This window comes from Haliotis asinina, unplaced genomic scaffold, assembly GCF_037392515.1.
Source record: "Haliotis asinina isolate JCU_RB_2024 unplaced genomic scaffold, JCU_Hal_asi_v2 scaffold_17, whole genome shotgun sequence".
NCBI classification, from domain to species: Eukaryota; Metazoa; Mollusca; class Gastropoda; order Lepetellida; family Haliotidae; genus Haliotis; species Haliotis asinina.
The window spans coordinates 325,738-347,732 of NW_027133889.1; the positions used below are offsets into that span (position 1 = coordinate 325,738).

General features: G+C 41.6%; 1 protein-coding gene across 2 annotated transcripts; it reads right to left on the minus strand.

The window, feature by feature from the left end:
• Nucleotides 1-291: 291 nt before the first annotated feature.
• LOC137269846 (amine oxidase [flavin-containing] B-like) lies at nt 292-20,254 on the minus strand. 2 transcript variants are annotated; one of them, XM_067803688.1, is made up of 15 exons: nt 20,203-20,254; nt 19,418-19,492; nt 10,026-10,095; nt 9,579-9,673; nt 8,036-8,173; nt 7,593-7,697; nt 6,732-6,823; nt 5,990-6,131; nt 5,536-5,685; nt 4,918-5,077; nt 4,401-4,545; nt 3,732-3,789; nt 3,455-3,552; nt 2,700-2,811; nt 292-1,276 (listed from the first exon to the last, which is right to left on the minus strand). In XM_067803688.1, exons 3-15 carry the CDS (start codon nt 10,072-10,074, stop codon nt 1,079-1,081), a joined length of 1,542 nt encoding a protein of 513 aa, XP_067659789.1. In that variant the 5' UTR covers nt 10,075-10,095; nt 19,418-19,492; nt 20,203-20,254; the 3' UTR covers nt 292-1,078. The 2 variants fall into 2 exon arrangements, with proteins under 2 accessions (XP_067659789.1, XP_067659788.1); XM_067803687.1 differs by having other exon boundaries at nt 20,199-20,226.
• Nucleotides 20,255-21,995: the final 1,741 nt, after the last annotated feature.

The following is a 21,995-nucleotide window of genomic DNA, read 5'->3' on the forward strand; positions in this document are numbered from 1 at the left end:
AAAGAACAAAGGTAGATAGATTTGAAATTGTGTTCAAAACCAGAGTGTTCTATGCATCAGAAATATAGCTGAATCATTATTGTATAGCTATTGTGTGATTATTTCCCCTTAGCTGCAAGCGGGCAATGAACACTCAACTTTTCTGTTCACGGATATACTCTCGAGCATCTCTTGTGGATTTTGTAAGACATTTTCAGCTATGAATATACTGAAGTTATGTGAATTCACACAAATGACATCTTAATTATATGAAGATTTGTGTGACCACTTCAAAGATGTACAGTGACTATGTCTCATGAAGGTTTGTGTGACCACTTCAAAGATGTACAGTGACTATGTCTCATATATCTACAGACCATGCATATGTGTGTGGAAAAGGTGCATCAGAAATGTCCATTAATATAATGTTATGTATACTGTTATACTTAGTGAATATTAAATAAAAAATGTCACGTCAATATAAAGTAGCTATATGTTAATTTTCACAAAACATTCAAAGTAAACAAATTATATAGCTGATTAATTACAATAAAATACATAAATGCTTAGGGACATGTTAAGTGATTACATTAGGCAAATGCAAGATCCATCTGATTACAAACACCCTACTTCAAACAAATGCCAAAACAACAATACAATACTTAAACGCTTATGAAAATCCTCTGAACATTTAAAAACATGTATTTATTGGTAATTGTTAAGAAAATATTTCCACTTTTAGTCTTAATAGGTGATGGAAAGGATATTGATAAATAAATGAAAGCACTTTGATGTGTTAAACAAGGAACAATGAAAACATTTCTTCAAAAATATTAGTTTTAAGGGTGTGTGGGTAGACTATTACAGCATAAGCAGATTAATAACCCGAACCCAACATTTGCTGATTGATTGCGTGTCACCAGGAAACCCTATCACACACAAAGGTCTGTCCACTAGGTTTATCATGCTTAGAACCGACCTCCATCACAGATGTCATTTTGTCTCAAGAGAACAGTTAATGTCAACATGTCAATCACTGGATTGCCTTTCACTGGCATATAGCTAGACTGTTTGCTTTGTGTGGATTTAAACAAAGATATCAGTACCCCAGCATGTGGAGAATGACTGCCACTAGAGCAACACAGCCAGCCAGCACTACGCTGACAACCACGGTAGTCACAGACGGCATGTTCCGGTCCATCCATGAAGTCGTGATGGGACTGGCAGGGAAGTCCTCTGATTCTGGTTCATCTTGCATAATCTCTGATTTTTGTATCTTTCCCTCAGCAAACAACACCTGCACATAACAAACTGTTTCTTCAAGTAATCCGCTAAAACGAATGTGGATGTACTGTTATCATCCCTGAAGTTGAAGTTACACAAGGATACTGTGTGCACGATTGATTCACTAAACAGGGATCACCCATACATCCGTAAGCTCCCACGTCATGTCTACACCTGTAATTCCCCCTCGCCCATCCATCCACTCCATATCTACAGCTGTGATCTCCCATCTCACGTGTACACCTGTTATCTCCCAGTCCATGTCCTTACCTATGATCCCCCGCCCAATGTCTACACTTGTGATCTCCCACACCATGTGTACACCTGTGACCCTACTCCTGTCCACACCTGTGACCCCCTCCCGATGTCTACACCTGCACATGTGATTCCCCACTCAATGTCTACACCTGTGATCTCTACTCCCCTCCCTCCACACTCTACGTCTACACCCGTTACTCTCCCACTACATGTCTACACTTGTGATCCCCCGCTCCATTTCTACTCCCGTTACCATCCCGCTCCATGATTACACCTGTGATCTCCCAGTCCACGGCAACACCTGTGATCTCCCACTTCATGACTACACTTGTGACCTCCACTTCATGGCTACACGTGTGACCTCCCACCTTGTGTCTGTACCTATAATCTCTGATTCTTTGACCTTTCCCTTTACCTGTGACCCTCATGTCTACATCAGTGTCACCCATATCTACACCAGTGACCTGCATGTTTACACCAGTGTCACCCATGTCTACACCAGTAACCCTCATGTCTACATCAGTGTCACCCCAAGTCTACACTAATGACACCCATGTCTACACCAGTGTCAACCATGTCTACACCAGTGTCTCCTAAGTCTACACCAGTGGTCACCATCTCTACACCAGTGTCACCCATGTCTACACCAGTGGTCACCACGTACATCTACAACAGTGACCCCTATGTCTACATCAGTGTCACCCAAGTCTACACCAGTGACCTGAATGTCTACATCACTGACACCCACTGTCTACATCAGTGACCTGCATCTCTACACCAGTGTCACCCAAAGTCTACACGAGTGACCCCTCTGTGTGCACCTGTGTAACCCATGTTGCTCCATGTCTTCACTTGTGTCACCCATGTCTACACCAGTGGTCACCACATCTATACCAGTGACACCCATGTCTACACCAGTGGTCACCACATCTACACCAGTGACACCCATGTCTACACCGGTGGTCACCACAGCTACACCAGTGACCTCCCTGTCTGCACCAGTGTCACCCATGTCTACCATTTGCCGCGATGTCTACACCCAGTAACCCCCATGTCTACACCTGTGTCACCCATGTCTACACCAGTAGTTCTCATGTCTTCACTAGTGTCACCCGTGTCAACGCAGGTGTCACCCATTTCTACACCAGTGCCACTCCCTATCAACATGTCTCACCCACCTCTCTGGCTGCTCTCTCCCCAGCCTGGATTGCTCCCTCCATGTATCCCAACCATTCTGTAGCTGTTTCTGTTCCAGCAAAATACACACGGTGGTGTGGCTTCCTGATCTCCCTGAAGAAAACATTTCTTCATACGCATAACATATGTCTCCACTGAAATAACAGTAATGATTCTGACAATCATCTTTAGTTGGCATGACAAAGCAATGTACACTCGTATGATCAGACTCAACAGTCAATGGGTTTATATCAGAGCAAGGCATGATGACAGGTACCTAATGTCGTTGTAGACTTGAATACTGCATACTGCATTAAGCCCGTACGTTCCATTCTATACAAGCACTCAAGGGAAGTGCAAACATGAAGCTGCCTACCACATTTTGATACGCGTCCACTCCCTTGGGAGGGGCAATGAAGTAATCGCTTTGTGAAGGAAGCACTTCTGTGCGAGCTGAAACAGCATTATCTCACAACGAATACAATCCACACTTCAACCCGTCCGTAGCATCAACGACAAAGCACCACCGGAATACTGAAACAGTGTTACAAGTCTGATTCACGTCCGCCCATATTGTGCAAGAGGATGGTGTAATATGTTATCAAGTGTAATATCATTTCACTTTCTTCCCACACTGTGTTAGTACTCTGGAGTGACATGTGACTATGTCATGCCCCACCCCACACCACCACCCCAACCCCCACCCCATCCGTCTGCACCCAGAATTCTGGAACCAGTGTAACGTGGTACAGCTTACCTTCCATACTCTGTCAGTACTCCAGGAGGAAGTGTGACCGAGTAGCACCCCCCAGAATATTCATCATCCATCCAGTTCTTCTCCACATATCCCACAGGCTGAAGAAGTATTGTTTTGAGCAGTAAGAAAAGTCTAAAGATGACTGATGTCAAATTGCATGAACCAAATATATTCTTCTCTTTTCTAGAATGTACCCATGAAACATTAAAGAGCATAAATAACATGACTAGATATTGCATATCTCACTGAAACTATTCACAAACATCAAACTCATTACCTCCAAAAACTTCTTGCTTTTGAATAGTTCTGCAAATTGCTGGCACAATTTCTGTTTTCTGAAACGATGTATAACAATGTTATCATGATAAAATATACTGGACAAAATCATTTAGGGATAATAGTACTTTTATGGCTAATATTTTATCGGTATGCCAATGAATAAATACACCATCATTCAAAATTTCAAAGTTTACAAATATCCCTAACTATTTTTGTCCAGTATATACTGAAATACTATTCCAGCAACTACAAAACAGACTGTCTCATGTCTGAAGAAAACCATTACATACACTGTAAACAACCGCTAGAAGGTTTTAGATTAAAAGACAAACTACATGCTGTTCATGTATATAATCATTTACGTGTGATGATTATCACAATATCACAATGTTCATCCTCCACAGAAGTGTCTGAACATTGGATTTAACAACCTGTGTAGTTTCTAGTCGTAGTCGTAGTCGTAGTCGTAGTCGTAGTCGTAGTAGTAGTAGTAGTAGTAGTAGTAGTAGTAGTAGTAGTAGTAGTTCGGCGAACATATTGTACAATTTGACATGACACACTGATGGACATGGATGCTGACCATGTTATAAACTGGTGGTTCTCCTGGAGCAGACCCTTCTATTTGCAGGCTATTTTGATAGAGATGACTGACATAACATTGACCCACCTCTCTTCCTTTGTAAGTTGACTCAGGCTACGACACTTGTCAGCCAGGATGAAGGCCATGATCGAAGCATGGGAGCCGTCTGGTTTTGTGTCATCAAAGCATGCAGCAGATGGCCCTGTATCACTCGAAGCCATTCCACTCAGATCTGTAAATCAAACATCACTAGTGATGAGACGATATTGTGCCACTTTGATCTGTAACTTTGTATATCACTAGAAATGTAGTATTGATGTGTCATTTAGATTTGTAACATTACCAGTGACGAAAACCTCATTTGTCCCTTAGATCTGTATCATTATGCATCATTAAAAATAAATGCAGCAATGTTGTGGCATATACATTTGTACTCGTAACATAACTAACTGGAAACACTTCATTGCATGTTAAATGTGTATCAAAATACGAGTGATGAAACATTGCTATGCCATGTAGATATTTAGCTCTTCCACGTGGATCTGTAAACTCATCAATAACAGCAGACCAGCTACCAGTTCCATATATCGTGACATGTGCTCACCAAGCTCTCTCCAGAATGGGGTGCTGTAGAACATGTTTGTCTTGATGATGGAGCCCATGGGGACTCGCTGAATCAACTGGGCCTTGAGACCAGGTAGCGGAGGAGTGAAGTGCACTCTGGATATCAGCGGCAGTGGCATGGCGCTGATCACGTATTTACACTGAGGGGAAGAGAAAACACTCCTTAAGTCACCCGAGACAGTTTGGTATTTTATAATAACAGTGCAAGCAAGTTGTGTCGAACACGTTGGGACCAAGGGAACAGTTCAACGTCGATATGTTCGATACATCCATCAGCATAGAGTAATGGTACAGTGAAGGAAATTTGGCAACGACTGAGAGATGTGTTCGACACAACCGTGTTCGAGACATTAGGGTTCTACTGTATTTCAGTTTTGATAGGTTTTGTATCACTATCGGTGATATGCAGTTACAGTGACATTTTTTGCCCATTTCCTTGTCATTGTACCCTTATCACCATTTCTCAAGCAGTTTATGTGAGTGTTTCCGATGCATCTTATACCAATAGTCAGGTTTACAGAGCTTTATGCTTCAACCATTGATCCAGGGAGCATGATGCAGAAAGATAACACCAGTGTGGCAAGTGTGAATTACCGACCTTGACGACTTTCCCATCAACGGTTTGGACAATTGCTCCTGCACCATCCTGTGTGACGCTGGTGACTGGGGAGTTGAGATGAACATCAGCACCGAGCCAGTCACTCATCCCCGCAGACAGCTGCTGGGTCCCACCAACGATCTTCTTCTCCTTGGAAGACATAAACAAGGGGTAAGCACGACAGATCTTGCATAGTTCACGAGAATTTGACTAACATTCATTGCGTGGTACATCATTGATTAGGGACAGCCTGTTTCTACTGTATCCACATTGTATCCATTGTATGGATGGAGTACAGACTGAGACTATCAGGCTATCTGTGTTCCATCACTTATGAGAGACAACATGCTGACATTTAGGTCACTGTGAGTTAAGGGCTGACTGATACTAACATTCAACCATACTGACATTGAGGTCATTGTCGATGGTGTGCAGGCTGAAATTAACATTCTACCTGTGCTCCGTTAGTGATGAGAGATATCCTGTTGAAACCATGACCACCGTGGATATATTGGAGGAAGTATAGAAGGGACAACTGATGGTCCTCGGATGTAAAAATAGCGTTGATGAATATCTTGAGTATTCCTTTCACTTCCCTGAAATATAACAGAAAGAGAAAACAGTAGCCTCAATGGACTTGAAGGTGCAAGAGCAAACATCGTCTTTTTCAAAAACAGTAATTCTCTAGTTCTAACAGTGATTTGTACTCTTTCTAAATGCTAATTGTAACCACCATCAGGATGAGAGGCATATAGAAGATCCTACACGGCCTTCTGTGTACTGTCATATTTATTGTACGAGTTAATGATTTGGTGTCAAATTAGCGAAAGCGAGTTTGATACTAAAACTTTCACGGGTATAATCAAAGTGGTATTTTACGGAAGCGACTTTAGTATTCTGAACCCTTATTCTCGAAACGTTCGTGGCCCTAAGAATTCTTAACTTTGACCGTAGCCAATGTGTTAAGAATGGGCTTAAGACGTTCGTAGGGATACGAACGTTTCGAGAATAGCTAGCCTGTTTATTGTTCTCCAAAACAAATTGATAAAATCTGCCTACAGAGTGATGACTCTCTGCTTTCCATGAGTCAAGCAAGGTCTGATACTATTGTGACAGAGGTATTCATACTGTGACGTCAGAACTGTAAACCGTTATGGCGTCACACCTCTTACACTATCACACTAGTTATATAATACCTGGTCCAGCAAATAGAGTCGATGAACTCCTGTACAGTGATTGAGTCCCACTCCTTCGCCTTGGCTGCCTTCCAGGGAGCTTCGACGGGCACCTGCAACCAGCACACTACTATGTTCATTCCATTGTCACCTGGTTCATGTTCATAGATCCTCAAAGGGTGACAAGAAACAACTGAAATTCTTAGTTATCCAATATGGCGGGTCATGGAAACGAAACGCGCACCGATAATACTGGTACATATGATCCCATAGTGCTCATGATTTCTTCTTACAAAATTTCGAAGTTGTAGTAACCGTTTTTTGGCTAAGATGTTTTCGCAGTTTGCGTTAAGAGAGAAACTAAGATTGTTTCTTAAACTTAAGCCTTCTTAAGGAAATTTAAGTGAAAAACTAAGAACATTCTCAGAAGCATTGTGAATTCTGCATCCAGTTGACTGAGAGAATAATTAGAGAAGAATGAGATGCACACCCGACTCGTTCTCCACACACCTCAAATATTAACTGCTTGGAAAAGACAATGTATATTGACAATGTAAGATATTGTGTGAATGCTACTTTTCCCAAAATTACTTCTCCTCAGGAGTATGAGAATGGGAATGCAATGGCAGGTAACTCTCAGTAGAATGTCTTCCATGAAATGACCAAAACTGCTGCAGTACTCAGGTACTTCTTTGTGAAGATTTGGACATCAGTTCAAAATATTCTGAATATTCAGAGGTTTCGAAATATATTATGTAGATATACTTTGAGATGGAAAGGTAGCCAAACAGTAGAAGTATTGGTTTTGTCAATCGTTTTTTCTTGAGAAGGCAATTGTAAAAAATAGATCATAAATCATCAAGCAATTGCGTTGCAGTGCACCTGTTTAGCCATCTTGTCAATGGTTCTCATTGCATTATTATAATCAAGGTAGCTGAAAGGATTTCTCAGACTTGGCATTCTTCCCTTAAAGGCTGACCAGGAACCCTGAAAATATTCAGACATCACATGACACAAGTATGCAGGTAGTACCTTTGTGACTGTCCATTAAATCAGTTCCTTACAGTGTATCTAATTCAAGAAAATTCAAAATTTACGTTATGTCCACAATATTGGTTTGCTCTTTGCAAAAGTCAAGGTGATATGTTTTCTTCTTATGGTCATTGAAACGTTAAATCCTAAAAGACTAGAAATGTTGAGAATATCTTAATAATCGTTGTCATTTATAAGATGTTGTCTTCAGCCTCACTAAGGGTTGTCAGACTCGCTGACTTAGGACGTAAAAATACAAGTCATAACAAATGGGTTCAAGATATGTCACTAACATGAGTATACAGGATAGTCTTGTAATCCTCATTGACATTGTATACTTGTAGTCCAAGTTCCTTGATGAGTCTGTACACTCTGTTCTGGGTGGGTCCAACGTAGGCCGCGCCCACATCCACCCAGCCGTGAGTTGGGTCCTACAATTAAACAATCCACTTCAACAAAACATTGATCACAGATAGAAAATATATCCTGATTAAAAGGTAAGCCCGAGTTTCACCTATAATGAAAAGTAATTAATCGACACATAGACAAAACACACAAACGTATCTTCTTGTTGGCAATGTTAATAACATCATTGCAATGGTTTCTGAAATTACGGTCAGTAAAACAAGTGGTGGATAACCTACGGCAACATCCAGGTAGCCCGTATGTTAACGACTTAATAATAAACTAATGTCCAAAAGAAACGCTAGCAAATATTTTGCTGGTCTGAGAAAAGACTAAAGCTAAATACGGTAACATTAAATGCTATATTGCAAAATCAATCATTCAGTACTTGATGACAACGAGAACAAAAACTAGGCCGCTCGTGATCTAAGATCACATTAATGACACTGGGGTGCATTGTCCAATGTTCGATCACCAATGCAGAGTCGACTGGGATTTTCACAACTTTCTGGGCAGCACATTTTGTTCAATGACAGGTGTGGTCACCTTTAGCACTGATGCAGGTCCGACCCCGACGTCGAACTGAGTAGCTGAGTCGTCTGACATCTTCATTAGGGATCCGACGCCACTCCTTCAGCAGAGCAGCAGCCAAAGCGTTCCTCGTCAAAAGTTCAAGACGTCCTAGTTATTCCCAAAGGTGTTCAGATAGGGACAGATCTTGAAGAGCTGGAACTTGCTTTCGTCACCAAAGTTCACTCTTCGCCAGTTTCACTGCTGCCGGTGTGGCACAGTGCTGGTTCATCCCAGTCTGGCATGTTGATGTTGACACGCCAACGTCATGCCCTTGGAAGGTCGATCGGTATACAGACTATGAATGCGACTGGTCCGACTGTCTGCTGACTGGATGGTGTCAACGTGGTGTATCGGTTCCCCAAACGCAACACTCTTAAATACTGGTCTTCGTATTGGGTATAGAGACCTTCAGCCTAGCACTCTTTGACCTATCGACAGTACTGTCAGTCTGTCGTAGACGTGTGACCAGTCTTCCGATGGTGGGTTTGCACCATGCCATGGCCCTAGCCACATGCTCTTGTGTCTGTTCCATCTGTAACGTACCATTTGCTGTCTCTCTGCTCTGGTGTTAAGGTGCTGTAAAATACCTTTCAAAATACTTCATCGCACATGTTGCTATTTTTGAGATATTGCTGTCATCGTGCACACTACCTTCCAGGAAATGTTGAAGGATAATAACTAAACAAAGATGACCTGTTCTTGTGTGTGCATATTCGGGTAAATTGACTTCAATGTGTTGAGTAATCTGGAGTTCATTTCAGAGTTGAAGGAGGCACAGAAGAATGAAGACAATTACAACTAACAATGACTTTGATAGGGAGCTGATGGGACTAGACTAAGCCAGACCCGTGCCTGTACCTTGACTGTGTAGGACCGTCCTCCGACACGGTCCTGGGCTTCGAGGACAGCAACACTTAATCCACTCTTCTTGAGTAAACAGGCAGCACTCAGTCCTTTAAGAAAGACAATAAGAATTCACATGAGCAGGAAAACTGTTAACTTGGATACACAGGGTCCACTAAACATATGATATCAAGTTTACCACAGTTTGCAATATGAGGAATCATTAACAGCAGGTGCTGCTAAACAGAATTATGTTACAACCTGGTGAAAGGAGAAATCGTCAATGATCATGGTGAAAGAATTCGTGTTAATGTTTGTGAATAAACGTTAAGGACTCCTGCGAACAGCATCTGCTAAGATGCCTTCAGCTTGTAATTTGTGTAATTGTCGTAAGAGAGTAAACCTCGTAAACTATCTCCCTAACAGAGAGTCCTATATGCAATTTCAACACAGTTTCCTCACCACTGATACCAGCGCCAATAACTGCAACATCCACACGAATGCCGTCCATCTTCAGATGCTCAGAGAAACTCTATAAACGAAGATAAAAAATCAAAATATTGCCACTGCTGTCGTCTGATAAGTAAATCAGTGATTATGATAGAACTACCCAGTTCATCAGGATGTGTTTTGCTGGGGCTGGATATTTAACACATTTCGATTTTTCTAGCTTAGTGTAATGCCTCTCAATAAATACTAGTAATTGAGTCTGAACCAGACAATCCTGTGATTGGTATCATGGTCATTAGTCTAGACAGCTGGCATACGATAACAAGCATCTACCAACCAACGAACCAACTGACCACTTGGCCCCACATGTCGCTTCCTTCAACAAATATGGGTTACTTGAAACCAATTCCATTCCAGATCTTCACGAGTTTAACATGATGTGATCATATTTTGATTGGAAGTAATATATTTCTGCATCAGTATCAACCGCCACAGTATTGTGTTCCTATCTTCTCCATTCTTCTCACAAACAGGGGTACATTAGCTGTTAAATGACGACTGATCACTGTTATGCCCCCTATGAGTGAAATGAGACGAAAGATATTGGATGTTAAAACGAACACTGAGCGCAAAAGAGAGCATTCGTCTATTCGTAACACGCTACAGTCAATCAGAATACGCATGGGACAGTATCGTTGTGAAAAAGGCAAATTGAAAACAGATACAATATAAGAATGATTCAGCCTTTACAATTTCCGTCTGCGCTACTGTGCGGAACGGTCTATTTTCTCGCACTGTGAAATTTCAAAACGGGTCTATTATTATCCCTATCAGTAAGTATTTCATATTATCAGACATGTTCTTTTGTCGCCAGCTTGTGTTAAGGTGCATTTAGTCTGAAAATTATGTTGAACTACTTTCGATTGGACAGTTCGTGTTGCGATACCCAATCGAAACATGTGCACTCTTAGTTTCTTGTTGAAAACCGGACAGGCAGGCTTTTGTCCGGACTGGTAATTTTGTAAACTTACCAGTCCGGCTGCCTACGTGGAATTTAGGGAGTTTTAAACACTGGGTAATGTGACATGTTTATATGAAGTTGTCAAAGTGTATGTGCAGCGAGAATCCATGACTGACACAAAATCACGCAGAAAGGAAACGATAATTATCGGCATTACTGGCTTCTTCTCTGGCAATGAAAACGATATAAACATATGACAATACACAGATTGTCACTATCATCCTGAGTTGCTTCAACCCCATATTTATGTACAAGCGATCCCTGAATCAAAGAAAAGGGCCTCGCAAAATCCATCGGTAGACATGTCACACATTAGTATTGTACAGGAGTATACACAGTTGCCGTATACCAACGATTACACTTTCACCATCATAAAGTACAATTTGCGTATCGTTCAGACATTCTTTCATGTGATTGATTGGATCATTTACGTGTATTCTTTTTCGTATCATATCCGTCCATGTAGGATATACGGTTTATATTTTTTGAGTGTCTGAGTGAGTTTAGTTTTACGCCGCCATCAGCAACACTCCAGTGGTCTGCAAATAATCGAATCAGGACCAACCAGTCCAGTGATCAACAACAGGAACATCGATCTGCTCAACGGGGAACCAGTGAGATGTGTCAACCAAGTCCGCGTGCCTGACCACCAGATCCCGTTAGTCGTCTCTTACAACAAGTATAGTTAACTTTTGTGACATGCATAGGGCGCTGAAGATCTATTCTACCCCGGATCTTCACGGGACTTTTACTTTGAGAGTACTGTTTGTTTCTTACTTACATAAGAACGTGACATACTGAGTGAAGAATACCATATTTCAAACGTTTTCACAAGTGGTAAAAGAGTCCATGCAGGCATAATACCAAAATGTACTTCAGAAACAGTGTTAGATTCTAACCTTTTGTACAATTCATGGAAACTGGAGATGCCTGTTAATCAACATACCTATGTCGTCTTTTTCCGATGTCGACAAATATATAAAACAACAGGGGCTTGTAACGCTAAAACCTGCCTATTTTTAGAGGCATTTTAGAAGTTGCAAGGATGAAGGAAAACGAAGTTCTATTTTACTCTGATGAGTACGACGCTTCGGCGTATGTACTTACGCCGTTATCAAGCAAGTGATACATACATTGCTGCTTGCTGAGTATATACAATTAGGAAGGTTGATGCACACTTGAGTATCTGGGACTGATTTGAGCAGATTGGGCTGATGTACAGAGTGATGGATTGTGATGTGATGTGAGTTTGATGTACAGTGAGATAATAGTAGGTAGGTTGAAGGATGCAGTTGTGATTATAATATGCAAAGGAAATCGTGGAAGCCGTGGGTGGATTACCGGCAGTGATCTTTGATTGAGGGGTGATAGGCTGGGGAGATGAACTAGCCTTTGTCTCGTTTCATGGTGGGGTTGAGGGGTGGGTGATCATGGATTCAAGGATTTGTTTTATCTTGTCGTCTGCTCGGTTGATTTTCAGAATATCGACGTTACTCCACTGGATGTCATTGTCAGGGTTATCTTGGGTGTGGCCGGCTATGGCGGATTGAGGGGTGGGTGATCATGGATTCCAGGATTTGTTTTATGTTGTCGTCTGCTCGTTTGATTTGGAGTCAGGTTTTGTGGACTGAGGTTTGGTGTTTGTGTTAATTGGTCGTGGGAGCTGGCGGGATGGGGCTAAAATAACCTTCATTGTAAATGTCGCGATTTAAGCCTTATTCGCTGTATGTTTTGAAATATGAAATCGGATAATTACTAGGACTATTGAATTTCACAAACAGCATCTTAATGATCACTGATATTACATTTTCATATAAAAAGTAATGATAATTCTGAAACGTAGTCGATGAACCCAGAATCGGATGTCATGTTTTCGAAAATACACTTATAGGAACGCCGAAGTGCGCATTCCGCCATATTGGATAGTGTTCATAAATTAATATCTTAAGTGTCTTTCTTTCATAACGTTTATGTTGAGATATGTAAAAGAGTATGATACCTGATACCCACAGAAAAACAATGTTTTAAATGTCCAGTAAAACATAGGTAGCATACGATCGATACGACAAGACATATATGCCACGTTCTTCCACACTTTAATTCCCCTCACAGATTATGATATATTAGCTGATATCTCTATCCCCAAGACCGACTCCAACCATCGTCTGCTACACCTGTCCTGGTTTTACTTTCGAGACGACCCCTCCTACATCTGTCTTTTTCTAGTTGTAGTGAGAGTCCGTGGTAGCTACATATATCGGTAATCAAGCGTAGTTTAATAACGAGGGGGCAGACGAGAACGGAGTAGTGACGTCAACATAGTTACGTCATCCGAAACATGTATATTATCGCTAGATAACGTACTGTTCATCTTTTCGCGAAGCTTCTTAGAATTTCCATTACTTCGTGATGTAAATAAACATGCTAAGTCATACTCTGTATCCCTTTGTATTTATCCTTGCTGAACTGCACAACACACATCGTTTCAACACCATGCACATTCTATACATATCATCTCCTCGATCGTGAGAACACAATGCTTAACCCTCACGCTGTTCACCCCAATGAGAGATCCCATTTATGCATGTACATTCAACATCAAAGCACTCAGGTAGTAAAGCTACCTTATTCTTATTGTATACATTACATACATTTGTCTCCTGTACGCAGTCAATATGATGTCATGCTGGAAATATTTGTACAAAGAGCGCTTTCAGAGTACATAGCATAACATCGAAGTTATAACACCACTTTTATGAACCACGCCCAGCCCAGACTACTTCACCAATTCATCATCCCATAAACAAGCGTAGAGGTGTACCACTGGCAGCACCCTTACACGTACATGCATGCTTTGAAACTGAAATATTGAACAGTAATGCAGTGGAAGCTGTCAAAAGTGGTATGTGTCCAATCCGGAAAGTTGTCAACACCAGCTTAAAATCTCAGTCCCATCCGTACCTTGTACATTTACCATCAGCTCTACAATCCAACACTTTGTCTAAACCGGGTAGTTTTTTCAGTCCCAATGAGACAACGTCTACCGTATATGTATTGTACAAAGTGAGAGGCGTGAGTAACACCTACCAACAAAGCTATGCCACTACCAAGGCCACTTTACAAGATTCACATCCCATAAGCAAGCGTAGAAGTGCCACTTGCAGCACCATGATATATGAGACCAGTATATGGAGGACAGCTTTGCCTATAGTGTATAACACGACGTTTAAGGCCTACGTCTTGCCCCTTTTATCACCTGATATATCGGACCAGTATATGGTGGACGGCTTTGTCTATAGTGTATAACACGACGTTTAAGGGCTACGTCTTGCCCCTTTTATCACCTGATATATCGGACCAGTATATGGAGGACAGCTTTGTCTATAGTGTATAACACGACGTTTAAGGCCAACGTCTTGCCCCTTTTATCACCTCATATATCGGACCAGTATATGGAGGACAGCTTTGTCTATAGTGTATAACACGACGTTTAAGGCCTACGTCTTGCCCCTTTTATCACCTGATATATCGGACCAGTATATGGAGGACAGCTTTGTCTATAGTGTATAACACGACGTTTAAGGCCTACGTCTTGCCCCTTTTATCACCTGATATATCGGACCAGTATATGGAGGACAGCTTTGTCTATAGTGTATAACACGACGTTTAAGGGCTACGTCTTGCCCCTTTTATCACCTGATATATCGGACCAGTATATGGAGGACAGCTTTGTCTATAGTGTATAACACGACGTTTCATGGCTACGTCTTGCCCCTTTTATCACCTGATATATCGGACCAGTATATGGAGGACAGCTTTGTCTATAGTGTATAACACGACGTTTAAGGGCTACGTCTTGCCACTTTTATCACCTGATATATCGGACCAGTATATGGAGGACAGCTTTGTCTATAGTGTATAACACGACGTTTAAGGGCTACGTCTTGCCCCTTTTATCACCTGATATATCGGACCAGTATATGGAGGACAGCTTTGTCTATAGTGTATAACACGACGTTTAAGGGCTACGTCTTGCCACTTTTATCACCTGATATATCGGACCACTATATGGAGGACAGCTTTGTCTATAGTGTATAACACGACGTTTAAGGGCTACGTCTTGCCCCTTTTATCACCTGATATATCGGACCAGTATATGGTGGACGGCTTTGTCTATAGTGTATAACACGACGTTTAAGGGCTACGTCTTGCCCCTTTTATCACCTGATATATCGGACCAGTATATGGAGGACAGCTTTGTCTATAGTGTATAACACGACGTTTAAGGCCAACGTCTTGCCCCTTTTATCACCTCATATATCGGACCAGTATATGGAGGACAGCTTTGTCTATAGTGTATAACACGACGTTTAAGGCCTACGTCTTGCCCCTTTTATCACCTGATATATCGGACCAGTATATGGAGGACAGCTTTGTCTATAGTGTATAACACGACGTTTAAGGCCTACGTCTTGCCCCTTTTATCACCTGATATATCGGACCAGTATATGGAGGACAGCTTTGTCTATAGTGTATAACACGACGTTTAAGGGCTACGTCTTGCCCCTTTTATCACCTGATATATCGGACCAGTATATGGAGGACAGCTTTGTCTATAGTGTATAACACGACGTTTGAGGGCTACGTCTTGCCCCTTTTATCACCTGATATATCGGACCAGTATATGGAGGACAGCTTTGTCTATAGTGTATAACAAGACGTTTAAGGGCTACGTCTTGCCACTTTTATCACCTGATATATCGGACCAGTATATGGAGGACAGCTTTGCCTATAGTGTATAACACGACGTTTAAGGGCTACGTCTTGCCCCTTTTATCACCTGATATATCGGACCAGTATATGGAGGACAGCTTTGTCTATAGTGTATAACACGATGTTTAAGGGCTACGTCTTGCCCCTTTTATCACCTGATATATCGGACCAGTATATGGAGGACAGCTTTGTCTATAGTGTATAACACGACGTTTCATGGCTACGTCTTGCCCCTTTTATCACCTGATATATCGGACCAGTATATGGAGGACAGCTTTGTCTATAGTGTATAACACGACGTTTCATGGCTACGTCTTGCCCCATTTATCACCTGATATATCGGACCAGTATATGGAGGACAGCTTTGTCTATAGTGTATAACACGACGTTTAAGGCCTACGTCTTGCCCCATTTATCACCTGATATATCGGACCAGTATATGGAGGACAGCTTTGTCTATAGTGTATAACACGACGTTTAAGGGCTACGTCTTGCCCCATTTATCACCTGATATATCGGACCAGTATATGGAGGACAGCTTTGTCTATAGTGTATAACACGACGTTTAAGGCCTACGTCTTGCCCCTTTTATCACCTGATATATCGGACCAGTATATGGAGGACAGCTTTGTCTATAGTGTATAACAAGACGTTTAAGGCCTATGTCTTGCCCCTTTTATCACCTGACATATCGGACCAGTATATGGAGGACAGCTTTGTCTATAGTGTATAACACGACGTTTCATGGCTACGTCTTGCCACTTTTATCACCTGATATATCGGACCAGTATATGGAGGACAGCTTTGTCTATAGTGTATAACACGACGTTTAAGGGCTACGTCTTGCCCCTTTAATCACCTGATATATCGGACCAGTATATGGAGGACAGCTTTGTCTATAGTGTATAACACGACGTTTAAGGGCTACGTCTTGCCCCTTTTATCACCTGAAGAAGGGACAAGACGTAGCCCCGAATACTAGTCTCATATATTCACCAACTTCTAACGCCTCTCACGAATCTCAACTTACATACACACGCATGTCATGTATACACTGTATATGTCGGCCATCATGGATCGGTCAAGGAATGCCGCCAAGTTCTTTGGTTCTAATTATAGCACGCTTACGCCAAGCCGTAGAACCGTCACGCCAGGCCTAGCTACACCGTGACTAAGCCTTGCTTGTGCATGTCGTGTAAATGGAAGGTGCCCCTAAATCTAGTGTAGTGCTTCACGTCTGACGTAAGGTAAGCCTGAGATATGCATACGTGCCGCTGATAGTAGCTTACATATAAATGCAAGTATACACTCTATATGTATATATGTATACATCTGTGCACGCTTACAGTTTCTATACATCTTATACAGTGCAACGCAATAGCAAAGCAAACCTCTATATATCATACAAGAAGTATGAAGATTGAATATCATAGCAGCATGTCAGTTGGCCAAGTTTTCAGGCTGAGAAAGCTGTTGACGCAGGAATGAACCAGTCTTTGCTGTCTGATGATCCGCAGCTTAACATGTGATTGATTCGTAAGAATAATGTTACAGTACCAAGGATGGATGAACTTCTCTGGGATGCCTTTGAAACACTTTTACATGTTGTGTTCCCTTGTAGCAGATGACAGAAGAGACATCATTCATGGAAACTTGCCTGTTGGTGTTTCGATACGAGATTTGATGCAGAAAGTGAAAAGAAATGAAGGCATCTGTGGACATTCCCTCAGAAACATGGATCAGATTTCAGTTCTGGCTGAAAGATCCAAGGTCCCCACCACCACTACAATAGTAGTATTAACATCAAGTTCAGTCAAGAAGTATCTACAAGAGTTTTGCTGAGAGTCATAATTGCATGACATTCTTGAAATGTTAAAAGGAATTTGCAGTCTTACACCAGGAAGATGTTCTGTTGTACTGCATGGATGACGGACACGGAGTACGTGTCAGAGCACCAGATTCTCCACTGGCTTCTCGTGACAGAGTTAAGCGGGTAGTGATGTTCAAAGGAAAGACACCAGTGGCTCTTGATCATGCCTTTCTCAGATTCAAGTTAATCCCTTCTGTACTTCTGGTGCGTGATGTTATAGAACATACTGATGGAAGCATTTACAGAGGGCAAGTGTTTGTTTCTGTCAAGGACAATCTCTTTGATGCATCCACAGCTTTGAGACATATGGAGTTTCCAAAAACATTGTCTGATAATTCCCTCAAACCAACTGAAGTTTTGTTGACAGATGGAGGCCCTGACTCCCATTATTTGGTTCTTTCAAAGCATCTCTTGTTGCACACTTTCTTAGCCGAAGTCTTGATATGACTGCTCCATGATGACGTTATGTCAATCTTGCCAAAAGGATTGAGCAGGGTTGACCTGGGTAAAACAGCATGGCAAAAATATCGCTCATGTGCAAACACGACAGAACAAGAAAAAGCCAAACTGTTGGATGGTTATGAAATGTCCAGTGGGGAAGCAAACAGCCTGTCAAAAACGCTTTATCTGAGCGTTTCAGTCACCTCAGCTTGAAACATGTGCCTTTCAAGATAGTTTATTAGGTGTCTCCTGAAGAGGTACCTGAACTTGTCAACCAGGCCAAAGCCATACTGTCAGAACGTTTACGTTCAGACACCACAACACAGAAACAGCTTACCAAGCACAAGAGTCTCATGCAGGATACAGTTACTCATTGAAGAGAAAGACAATACTCCTTTCAACCGGAGCAGTGCCAAAAGAGCCCATCCAATGAATGTTTGAAAGAAGAGGCCAGCTTACTGATACTTTCAAACAAGAGCCTGAATCATGACAGTCAAGATGAATATTGTGAAGCAGCAACTGTCAATAGCAGATCTCACACTGAAGGTGGAAAGTGAAGACCCGTGTACAGTTTGTCAGACTCCAAGGATAAGATTACAAAAGTTTATGCCTCTTTCGTGGATTCATGGAAACAGTGTCGACAAAGCAAGGTTCATGCCTGTTATGGACCTCACTGACAAAGATGCCATAAGGGCTGCATCATACTAAGACTGATGATGGCCAGGAACAGCGAAAAAGCCCAACACACAGACGAGTAGTTGAGTACAGCTGAATACTGAAAAGGGCGACTATGGTAGGGTGAGAGGTGACTAACTGTATCGGGTGGTCAGACTCCCTGATTTGCGAGTCTCGATTATTTACAGACCGCCGCCATATAGCTGGTACATTGCTGAGTGCATCGTAAAACTAAACTCATTCATTCTCTTAAGAAACCAAGGGAAATTTATTCTAACAAGAAGTTGTGGACAAAACCTGAAGTTGACCTGAACATGCATTAAGAAATAGGCCCAGTTTTCGATTTAATTTCAATGGCAAAGTTTTGAAGTTTATTTTAGTTATGATTTATGGAGTAGTGAATTTACAGCTAGAAAAGGCAACGAATGTTAATATCAAAAATACTAATCAGAGCGTTTTTGAAAAATCTATAACCAGGCAATGAATATTTTCATAGATTGAACATGTATTGAACAACTTTATTATATTCCTGAATGTTTCAAAATAGTTAACATAATATTTCAATTGTTTCCAATTGTTTCCAAGGCAATCGCTCAAAATATTTTGAAAACTGTTATGCCAAACCTTTAACTTGATTTACTTCTCAACAGGATATCCTCTATATTTGCGGATCACCCGTCTTTCCAGAAGGACATGAATCTGGGGACAAGATGGTGGTTATTAGAAAGCTCTCTTGCGACAGCCTTGTCGAAATCCAAGGACTAGATTTTTGATGCTCTTAAAATAGCGTTAAGATAGTCGTAAGTTAATGTAAAGCACTGAAGACTATCTGAGCGTTAAGAAGAGCTTTACAAGTCTAGGCCCAGTACTACACATGTCAGCTCTTTCCACCTGTGTGTCTCCTGAATACAGTCAGCATGATGTCATGCAGGAAATATCTCTACTTTCAAGGTCTGTTACACACGGCGACACAGTCCAGCGATTTCTATGTACAACATAACAGTAAACATTACTGCGTCTCTGATCATCGCCAAGCCTCGTCGTAAACATAACGTATGAATGCGTTTCTGCCAGCCAACACTAATTAATAAGATCCATATCGCATACACAAACGTAAAGGTACAAGACTGTGCACACTGTCATCACGATGTCATGCTGGCCAAATCTGTCCAAACTTTGCCTGTAAAATGTCGGCACAACCGAGGGGTTTCTGTGTAACATGACATGACAGCAAAGTTATATCACTACGTTTATGAACTGCGCCCCGTCAAGAATACTTTACAAGATGCACATCCCATAAGCTAGCGTAGAAGTACCAGTGGCAGCAGCCTTACACGTACATGCATGTTTTGACCCTGAAATGTCGTACTGTAAGTAATACGTGGTAGAAAAATGAGAGACATACCTACCCAGACCTAGACATTTCTGCACAGCTGACGTAACCTCCGGGGTATGCATGTATGTTTACGTTCACTGACAACAGGACGAGGTTTCTAAGGAATTAATACACAGTCGCGCATCTATGAGAAAGTGAAATTGAAACCCCCATTGTGGAAGGGAGTTATCGCTGAGGAGGTGCACATGTACTTTCTGAAAGAAAATACAGCGTCAACAGATGTCTATATCAAACTACACAAAAAACACCTGAAATGCCATTTTAAATGATAAAAACATATTTACAAGGCACAATATTTCCAAACTTTAGTACATGTATGAGGAAATTACATATCACAGACATTTCTCTCCAGGTGTAACAATCCCAAAGCATTGCCTGTATAACATATTCACTTATTATTCATTTAGGGTGGCGATGGGAAATCCCAGCTGCTAAAGCGTTCGATCGTCTAGCCAAAGACCCAGGTTCGATTTACCACACGTGTACAATGTGTGAGGCCAAGTTCTGTTGTCCCCTGCAGTAGTATAGCTGGAATTAGGGCTCGGACGTGTAGGACGGGTATCACGGATACACGGGCCGGGTGAGTAATGAGTTGGACCCGGGTATCCGTCTCAATACTGGACTCACTTTGATCACGTGACTAATAAATGAAGATTCTGGATAACTGAATGTTGTTTTGACATAGCCTTATTTACAGCGAGATTGTGGTCTTATGCTTGAGACTGTGGACAAAACGTGCACTGAAAACTCACAAGATATCATCTGTGGACAACTGCGCATGTCACGTGTAACATAGGTCGGAACTACGTCACGTAGGTAATTGTTTACATGTAAAAGACTAAGGAAAGTAAACATCCGCCTCGAGTGGAGTCTGAACAGAAAAACCGCCCAGTCTCCACATACATTAGTCATCATTATCCAAACTATCAGGCTGACATATAAAAGAATTATTCGATTAACGTTGCTGGATTGAAACCGAACCTTAACCATGTTGCATGGATAGTGTTGACTCGAAATTAACTTTGATTGTGACTGGTTGCCGTTGCAGTTATGTTGTCATGGAGATACGAAAAAAGGAATATTTTGTTCAAAATCCAAATACTTCAAGATCTATATGTGCCAGCATTGGTGAATGGCATGGCATTTTTCCACAAATCCGCGGACATAAGCAGGTTTTAATGCACATCAATCGATCTTGACATTAGTCTCCACCAGAGGAGAAATATTTAGTGGAGTGAGGTCCCGCTTATGAACGTCAAATACTCAGATATGGGCTTTCATATTTCAGAATTTCGCGTTCAAGTATAAAATCGGTGAAAAAGCTATGACTCCACTTTTCTACCTACTTTCCACGCTATCACGCGATTGAATCACTTTGGTCAGCACAGACAATAAGAATCGCAGTTTTTGGCATAAATCCGTAAATGCAAATGGCTCCACGCATGATGAAAGTTTCTTTCAGCGATTTATCTACAGCAATATGTTGAAATGTTTTCCCCGTCATCACGAATAGTCAATCAGTGATATCGATAAAGAAGTGGGGAATAATTTCACGTTTGGATGGATTGATATGAACAGTAACTGTTAAAGTGAAAATCGGAAAAGATCGACGCATTACCAGAAAGTTTGGCAAACTTTGTAAAGCAGGGATGACATTTTTGTCCCCCGCGAATCCGCGGACCTAAATGCAACCAATCGATCCTTGGACCCCTAGACCAGCTGATTTCCACGTCTATGACGCATCCACTCCACTGAGCACAAAATGCATTAATTTTGGTCTTTGTGCCTGATGCGACGGATTCAAAT

Excerpts from the sequence above, each read along its gene's own strand:
- LOC137269846 (XM_067803688.1), bottom strand. The coding sequence starts at position 10,074 with ATGGACGGCATTCGTGTGGATGTTGCAGTTATTGGCGCTGGTATCAGT. Across the intron at positions 6,132-6,731 it reads GACTCTATTTGCTGGACCAG|GGAAGTGAAAGGAATACTCA; the intron begins GTATTATATAAC and ends GTTATATTTCAG. Across the intron at positions 3,553-3,731 it reads AAAGCAAGAAGTTTTTGGAG|CCTGTGGGATATGTGGAGAA; the intron begins GTAATGAGTTTG and ends ATACTTCTTCAG.